Here is a 9,656-nt window from a genome sequence, read left to right on the forward strand (position 1 = left end):
GTAGGCGCCCTTGGACATTAGTGGTGCCCACGCGGAGGCAGCTGTCAGGCATGGAGATGGGGGCCCACTAGCGCGGCCTACGCTGGAGTTAGGTACGGGAGCCGGCTGTGGAAAGAAGTCGGGCTGCCCTTGTGGTCGCTGCATCGTGAGCCCATGCACCACGGCCTACGGCGCGGAATAAGCGGATAAGTCGACGAGGCGCAGACACAGTTGGGGCAGCGGACAGGATAAGGTGCAGCCAGACAGCAAAGCGCAGTGTACCTGTTACCTTTTCTCGGCTGCACGCAAAGGATAAATACCAATACCGAGAAGTGCGGCACCTACCGCCTCAGACAATCAACCATGGGCAAAAACGACAGAACACAATCCAAATTGGCCTTTGATCAACGCAAGTCGAAAGCCCCTGAAGAGCAACAGCCGGATACCCCAGCAAAGAGTGCGGGCCCCGAAAACACGCTCTATGCCGACATTAAGGACATGCTGGTATCCATGGAAAGGGGGCTACAGGAAAGTATGGTGTCCATAGGTACGAAGATAGACGCGCTCACCTACCGCATGGATCGCATGGCGGAGAGGATTGACAAACATGCGGAAAGGCTCGATATGTCGGAGAGGCACATCACAGAGGTGGAGGAGGGACACACTGAATGGGACAAGGATCGTAAGCAGTTCTCCAGACTCCTACAAGTGATTCAGGAGAAGTCGGAGGATTTGGAGGCAGGCTGGAGGCGCTCAAACATTCGCATTACAGGAATTTCGGAGACGACTCAAACCGGGAGGATGGAACTGTTTGTGGAGAAGTTGCTAGTTACTCTGCTGGGAGACGATGTCTTCTCCCCGATGTTTGTAGTTGAAAGGGCGCACCAAACCTTGGCTCAGCGACCTCCTACGGGGGCCGCCCCTAGGCTGATTATAGCGAAACTGCTGAATTACAGAGACCGAGATGTCGCACTGAGGGTAGCCAGAGAGAAAGGGAAGCTGCAGTATGAAGGCATGGATATTTCCTTGTACCCTGACTTCACGGCGAAAGTCCAAGAGGAACGGAGGCGCTTTGCCCCTACAAAAGACAATTGCGTGAACTGGGACTCGATTACGCAATGCTGTACCCTGCGAAATTGCGAACAAACAGGAGAGAGCATAAAACACTTTCTCACCGATCCTAAGGCTCTTCAGAAGCCGCTTAAGGAGTGGATCAAGGAGCAGAGAGCCAGCCCTAACAGAGAATCCGATGACCTAGCGGACAGCAGCAGGTTGGATGAACAGGAATGACGCCCCAGCCAGCTACTGAGAGGTTCCCTTTGGTAACTGCCTGATGCAGCGTGGTGCAGTGGCGCTGAGGCGCTGCACGGCTGAGACTCCATGCGGTTTGGACTCCCGGGCACACAGAAGCGAAGGCATTCATACCATTCCTGAAGTCTGGCGGTTGGGTGAGATCGCTCTTTTTTCTTTGTTGTTAATCTCTCTCCCCTTTTCCTGAACTTTGAATGCAGAGCTGCGGCATGAGACTATGTTGGGGTCTTCCTTGAGACGGCACTGAGTGTTTTCCTGTTGTGCTCTGTTCTTTCTTCCCGTGATGGACATGTCATTTGGTGGTGGCGCCTGGGGCAGCGACAGTACGTTACACAAATGTGGTCCTCTTATGTGTTTCCTCTAGCGACCTCTGCCCCAGCGTGCATAGCTCAAGCTGACCCCAGGTGGATTATATCTGGGGAACCCCAGGATGGTTCTACGTTTTTGAGTTCTGTGGGTGGGATTGGACCCTGTCAGGCCAGGTTGGGGGAGGTCTGCAGTGGGTGGGGGGTGACACAAGTTGCGGGAGGTTATGGTTGCAAATGGGGGGTTCTAGTGGGTACGCCATGCAGACTGCTAACTGAATGCTATCTTGCAGGAACTGTTGCTCTTATTGTATGTTTATGGAAAATATTTAACAGCAAAGGGGAAATGTTGTTAGCTGCTACACTGTTCTCTCTCCAGAAATGGCGGACGTAGGTAGAATGACCACTGATGGTGGGCCTGATTCACTGAATGCATTAACATGGAAGGTGAGGGGTCTGAATGATCACTGCAAGCTTAGGAAGGTGTTAAACTACCTACATAGACACCATGTTGATCTTGCACTCATACAGGAGACACACCTCCCTCCCCAGAGCAAGATGCTTGATACCAAAGGCGTTAGGGGTAGCTGTCTCGCAGCGGGATTCACCACACACTCTAGGGGAGTACTCATATGGGTCAATCCGCGCTCGCAACTACGGCTATCCCTAATCGAGGTCGACCCTGAGGGGCGCTTCTTGATTGCACGATGCTTAGGTAAAGGTTTGGACCTGGTAGTGGTTAATGTTTATGGGCCCAACTACGACCACCCCGAGTTTTACGCGGGGTTATCAACGCGTTGTCGGCCCTATGAGACCTCCAGGATGTTATGGGGGGGACTTTAACTTTGTCTACGACCCTGATAAGGACAGATCCAGGGGGCCGACGCGTCGCCCGGTGGCCGCGGCCCTCCTTATGCAGGCGGAAATTATGAAACTAGACCTGGTTGATGTCTGGCGCACTAGGCACACCGCACGGGGAGGGTTCACACACTACTCGGCCTACCATGATGTACATACGCGCATTGATCACTTCCTTGCCTCACAATCGATCATTGCAGGTGTCTGTAGCTGCGAGGTGCTTCCCCGTACACTCTCGGATCATTCCTCCTTGCTGCTGAAGCTGGTGGTCCCGGCGAAAAGAATTCCCCCGTTCACTTGGAGATTCCCCACCTACTCACTTCTAGATGAGGGGTTCAGGGGTGGCCTTGCGGAAGACATTGACGCTTTCTTTGAAACGAACCTAGGCTCTGTGGATAGCTTCCTGACTCTGTGGGATGCGTTTAAGGCATACATCAGAGGGATGGCCATGGCCAAACACTCCAGTGTACTCAAAGCCATTAGGCAACGGTTGCGGACTCTCGAAACCCAACAGAGATCTGGAGGAGAAACAAGGCGGCTGCCCCGCTTCGGAAACTACGGAACGTCTTAAATCACTGCTAGCTGAATATCATGAGGAGGCTGACAGAGAGGTTCAGCATATGGGCAAGTACGCCACGGCAAGGGTGTACGGGGAAGGGGATAGGCCCAGCTCAGTTCTAGCCCGAATTATGCGGCAGGAGAGAAAGCCTTTGATAATAGACTAATTGATTTCACCCACTGGGCATTCCCTTACGGACGAAACGGAGATTATTGCAACCCTTAAAAATTATTATTCTGATCTTTATCAGTCCAAATCCTCTCACATGGAAGAGGAGATAGAGGATTATCTTAGCTACATTAGGATGCCATTCCTGCCGGACTCGATGAGGGAGTTCCTGGCGGCGCCGGTACAAGAGGATGAGATAAGGGAAGCTCTGGGGGGGATGAGAGCGGGTAGCGCCCCCGGAGCAGATGGTCTTACTGTGGGATTCTACAAGGCTTTTCTGGACAAACTTATGCCCCACCTGATCACCCTCTTCGATGAAATCTGTGCAGACGGGTCGATGTCTCCCACCATGAGCGAGGCCCTGCTGATCACGATATTGAAGCCTGGTAAGCCCCCTAAAGTTTGCGGCTCATATCGGCCACTGTCACTATTGAATGTGGATACCAAACTGTATGCAAAAGTGCTGGCCACTCGTTTAGCGCTCCTTGTCCCTGACCTCGTGGCGCCGGGGCAGGCAGGTTTTGTCCCAGAACGGAATCTGACATATAACATCAGGACAGTGTTGGGCACAATGCAACATGTTCAGCAAGAGAATAAGGCCATAGCTATATTTCTTGATATGGAAAAAGCATTCGATTCAGTAGAATGGCCTTTCATGTTAAGAGTGCTGCGAAAACTTGGGCTGGGTGAACCCTTCTTGCAAATGCTGGGAGCACTGTACTATAAACCTACGGCCAGATTGCGAATAGGGAACACTGTCACTGACCCTTCGAAATTAGCAGGGGAACAAGACAGGGATGGCCTCTCTCTCCCTTACTATATGCTCTAGTGGCAGAACCCCTAGCCTGCGCGATTAGGGAATACCATGCTGCAGAGGGCGTCAATTTCCCGACGTATAAGATTGGCATATCTACATACGCAGACGACACTCTGCTTTACGTCCGCGACCCGGACACAAATCTCAAATCAGTGCTCAGAGAAGTTGTGCGGTTTGGGGCGCTATCCGGTCTCAAAGTCATTTGGAACAAATCTGTAGCGTTTCTGTTAACCCCAGTCACCACACCTTTTGAGATGGAATACCCCCTCCAGTGGTCCTCTGACCCGGTCCTGTACTTGGGGATACGGTTGCATATGGACCCTGAAATCTTGATCCGGGAAAACTATGGAACCGCATTTTCCAGACTTGTGGATGAAATAGAGAAATGGTGCAGACTCCCCCTGTCCCTGATGGGCAGGATCTCTATTATGAAAATGGTGGTGCTGCCTAGGTTTCTGTTCCTATTCACCAACATCCCAGTCGTCCTTTCCAAGGCTTTTTTCAAACAATTGACACAGGCACTCACTCGGCTAGCGTGGGGGGGAAACACCCCAGGATACAGTGGCAGACCTTACATTACCTTATGAGATGGGAGGCCTAGGCGCCCCTGACATGAAGAGATATTACAGAGTGGCGCAGGCGGCACACCTTCATCCCTGGATACGCGGATCCCCGCAGATCCCACATATCATTCTTGAGCGCCTCTTTGCGGAACCGCTGCCGCTGCCTGCCACAGTATGCCTGCCAGTAGACCGGCGCATAGGTAGACTGGACTCCATAAAAACCACGAACCATGCATGGCATGAGTTGGTACGAGCGCAGAGCTGCGACCTTCTGTACTCCCCGCTCCTGAGAATTGAATCCGCAGTATGGATCCCCCTGCCTAGGGAGAGGGGAGTCACGAGAACATTGCAGAAGTTGGGAGTGACCAAACTTGAGGACCTGTTCGCGGATGGAGTGGTGAAGATGTGGGACCAATTGTATCCCCCGCAGGCAGACGTCTCGCTCCTATCACGCTTTCAGTATCACAGGGTCCGGGGGGCATTGCGGGAACTCCTGGGACCGGATCTGCAGGAACCAGCTGAGGTGCCGGAACTCACTTACGTGATTAAAACTGTCTCTGCTCGTAAGCTGGTGACTAACCTAAACAAACTGGGACCCCGTCACAGGCAACCCCAGCCCTCCAAAGCTAGAACAGAGTGGCAGCGCGATCTTCAAATACAGATATAGGATGACATGTGGAGGTACTGTTGCCTCAGTACAAAGAGGCTGTCATTGAATGGGAGGCATAGACTGGTTCATTTCAAATTTCTACAGCGTGTCTATTATACCCCGGAGAGGCTGCATAGATACGGTTTGCAGCAATCCCCGGAGTGTGAACGCTGCCATGCGATGTCTGCTGACTTCCTCCACATGGCCTGGGTCTGTCCGGGCGTCAGTAAATTCTGGGGGGAAGTGTTCTCGGAACTGAGCTTGATTCTAGAGGTGGAGATCGTAGCTGATCCGGCGCTGGCACTGCTGGGATACTCGAGGCCCTTGCCTGTGGCCTTGAGACGGTTGGTGGATATGGCCTTGTTAATAGCTAGAAGAGTTGTAGCCGCTTGCTGGATGAGAGGCCCATTACCAACAAAGAAAAGATGGGCAAAGGACATGTTGTACTGCTGCACACAGTCTGAGGTATATAGCTAATTACTCCCTCCCATAAGCCGGCCCAAGAACTTCTGGACCTTGTATCAGTCATACATCAGCGGTGCTGGGGAGGAGAAGAATCAGAGCAGGGTGGGAATGTTGACGAGCAGAACATACCTGAGGAACCCAGGCAGGGGCCTTTTTTAGGGGTTTGAGGTTAGTGCATACCTGGGGCCCCCAGTGGGGTGCGGTAGGGACATGGCGAGTAGAGGGGCACAGGGGTGTAGGCTGCATAGGACGTTAGGCGGCACTCAAGTTTCTCCTTTTTTATTCGAGTAGCATTATGTTCCACCAAGTATTAGCTGTGTTGCACTCTGGGTAAGAGCACTGATGGCGATGTGAGGGTGGGGGGGTAGTTGGGGCAGAAGTTAGTTAGCCCTTTTCCTTTTCTTTTTATGATACAGGGTTGAGTCTTGCCTGCTTACCCTTGGGTTAGTAATGTCACCGTCTCATATGCAGTCAGCGGTGTGTTGACACAAGTTCTGAAAAGTATGCATGATGACACTATTTTGAATACTTCTAGATCTGTAATGCGCTATGCTTTCATCGTATGCCGCCGAGCCTCCGGGAAGTCGGCTCTCAGGCTCTGTCAGATATTTGCTGTGTACACAATACGTTTTTCTAAACAATGGCTGTTGCCCCCTGGGGCTGCAGGCGACTAACTCTATTATAGACTTTTTGACTGTGAATAAAGGTTAAAATTTAAAAAAAAAGTACCCACAATGATGTCGTTTCTTTAACTTAGTTCAACACTTTTCTTTCCCCTTGCCCTTTAATCTTTCCCTCCCCTAGTTATTCTATTTTATCCTATTCTATCGTATTTTATTCTATCTTCCCTTATTCTATCTCAACTTTTCCTATCTTATCCTATCTTATTCTATCTTATCCTGTTTTATTTTCTTTATTTTACATCATATTATGCTATTTGAATTCTAATATCCTTCTTCTGCATTTTCACAATACTTATTATCTCGAATATTCTCTTCTTCTGATTATTCTATTTATTTAATATTCATTCAGATATTTATTAATATTTATTAATATTGTATTTTTAATAAACAGTACTTATTACTTATGTATATTTCTGCTCATAATGTATTTATTTCTGTACTATGAATTATTATCAGTTAAATGCTAATATCATTACTGTTCTTGTGGTGATATTTTGCAAAGATGCTAATTACAAGAAAGAAAAGAAAGGCTATTCTACTCGGTGGCACAATCACATCTAGTAGAATTCAACTTGCAGGCGCTGTGTATATGGTATGCCACCATATAACCACCTCTGGCAGTTGCTCAGCCTCCACTATATGTCTCCTGAGGGCGGCTCCAAGTTGTAGGTTTCTATATTACACAGTCTCTGCCATGTCATACTAATAGTGCAAGACCCTAAATGTGACCAGTGCTTGCTCCCCTACAGATTGTTCAGGTGCTCTATACCAATCAGGGCCCACTTTGAAAAGCCCTTCAAGCTGCCCACCTGCAGAAAGAGGTCACTGTCCCATAATGGGATTTGATTTGTGAGCCATCCTAAGAAGTTAGTGGCTTCTCTCCACATTCTTGCCACCATTTGGGTATGCATTGGTAATTCCTGCTTCAGTGTCCGCCGATACAGAACTACTGCGTGCCCCCATGTCCCATAGCTTCTCTATCCACCCAGTAGGCAGGGTTAACCACACTCAACAAACACCCAATTGTTAACCACCACCAATTGTGTTGATCAGTAATATTTAAGTAGTTCTGGGACTACCAGTCCCCTGATCTCCACAATTTTCAGTCTGTGAAGAGACATTGGAGCTCCAGAAAGAGGTCGTCCTTTCCTCAGACAGTCCAAGAAGAGATGGTTTCAATGACCTTTGTTTCAAGTCCTTGGCAAGTGTAAAAGCCTGTTATATGCTTCCAAAGTCAGAAACACATTCAGGACACAAGTGATTTGTTGACAAGTCATTGGAATCTCAGAATGAGTCCAAGCATCGTGTATGGATGGTAGCAATAGGTACACCCAAACCCCGCAAGACACCCTACCTTACTAAGGCTTTTAAGATACTATCTAGATCCCGTATGCAAGTGGTCAAACAAGTTCCTGAGAGGTGACTTCTATGGGGCACCATAGTGCAATGTTACAAGCAAAAAGTACACTCTCTGTGGGAAAGAATGAAGAGATCCTACAAACCAGTGGTTCCCAAACTTTTGACTCCTGAGGACCCCAATTGAGTCACCACTGGAAGCCGGGGACCCCCAAGCAATTTGTATGAGTTACATTTCAAACGTTAAAACAGTCATTCGAAAACAATACACACGTGTGCACACAAAACAAATACTCAAAGTACTAAGGATTTTGGGGCCAGATGTACGACCATTTCTTTTAGCGCCTCGTAATTGGCGACACATTGCGAGTGGCAAATTGCGAGTTGCTAAATGAAATGTGCAACAGTGTGTTTAACACTGTTTGGGATTCCCAATGGGGTTGCAAATTGCAAGGTTCATTAATATTAATGAGCCTCTCGCAATTTGCGAGCCCATTGGGAATGCCAGCCCTCCCAGCGATGGTGGCCTGCTGGGCTCTGCAGGCCACCATGTCTCGGACTGCTTTTAAATTAAGCGAATGCATTACCATCTACTTGAAGTAGGTGGTAATTGTGACTGTTTTGCGACCGCAAAACATTTGTACATGGTTTTGAGACTCGCTGTTTGGAAGGGTATGCCCCTTCCAAATAGCAAGTTGCAAAACCTATTTAGAGAGTCGCAAACAAATTGCGACTCGGGAAATAGGCTATGTACATGGCCTAATAGGGTTCGCGAACCCGTTTGAGCATATAAAAACAGATTGTACATCTGGCCCTTAGTATTTTATATTGAAGTAATAGCCCCTCTGTCACATGTATTTCATTTGTCTTATAGCATATCTCATACCATTGTAGGATGTCAGAGCAACTCTGGGTCAATATGAGCTTCTAGTACCTGAGCCAGAGCTACATTAAAGAAACTATGGCACCACCAACGGCCATGCAAGGGTGCCAGGTGGCAACAAACCCCCTAAAAAAGGAACTGTTGCTAGAAGTAAAGCATGCAACCAAATCAAATGTATTGTCTCAGGGTCCAAAATGTTCTTACCCATGAAAGGACATGGAAAGTAACTGTGCTAGGGAGGTGCCTTTAGTCAGCCTAGGGTAAATAACTCACACACACACACACACACCCACACACACACACACACACACACTAGCACCGAGTCATTAAAGAAGCCGCCATACCTGCATGAGGGTCTCCTGCTGAAGGTTAAATCTGATGGCCCACAGGTTCCCGATGATGGGCAGCGGGGTCGGTCCAGGAGGGTATCTTCTCCTGGACCACTGAACCTTGAAATACTGTGCCGTGAGGACAGTCACCACCAGAGCCAGTAGGGCAGCACTTAGGGACAGCATGGTGCACACACGTCTCTCCTCTCTGATGTTCTCCTGTGCACAACCCTGACAGAACGTCCTCTTCTCTATTCACTTTTTCCTGTTCCAATCCCCCCTTTCTCTGGCGTTCTGGACTTGCTTCTTCTCAGCCTTCTCTTTAGGTTTTTTTATCTATCTCGTTTTCTATTTCTGCCTTTTAGATGTGCATTTTGCTTCTCCCCAGACCTTCTTCTCTTCTGTTTTTCAAAGTTCTTCACTCTACCCTGCTTTCTCTCCTCTATTCCATCTGGGGCAGACCAAGCTGAGCTTTATTTATTCGCTGGGCTGCCTTTATTCCAAATGTTTATGTAAATGTAAAACAAGTACTGTCTCTTCCCCGCCCTGGTGTCCTACAGCCTGAAGGGCACATGTTCAGCAATATTTTCCCAGGTTTCTACTCGTCCGCTTGCTTCTGCAACACATACCTGGACAATCTCAGGCACTCTATACATTGCAAGCAGATTGCAAGATACCGAAAGGTTATGAACAAGGTTGAAGGTCGAACTCGTTTGTAAGGTCACTGCACT

General features: G+C 48.9%; 1 protein-coding gene across 1 annotated transcript in view; it reads right to left on the reverse strand.

Annotated features, from left to right (window-relative positions):
* LOC147684137 (cytochrome P450 2J2-like) overlaps nucleotides 1–9,374 on the reverse strand; it is a 99,310-nt gene extending 89,936 nt beyond the window's left edge. Inside the window, exon 1 of the mRNA XM_086944528.1 lies at nucleotides 8,941–9,374. Within this exon, the coding sequence (XP_086800654.1) occupies nucleotides 8,941–9,111 (171 nt within the window). The 5' untranslated portion in view covers nucleotides 9,112–9,374. The remainder of the gene's footprint in view (nucleotides 1–8,940) is intronic.
* Nucleotides 9,375–9,656: the final 282 nt, after the last annotated feature.

This window comes from Lissotriton vulgaris, chromosome 11 (assembly GCF_964263255.1).
Source record: "Lissotriton vulgaris chromosome 11, aLisVul1.2, whole genome shotgun sequence".
Classification (NCBI taxonomy): Eukaryota; Metazoa; Chordata; class Amphibia; order Caudata; family Salamandridae; genus Lissotriton; species Lissotriton vulgaris.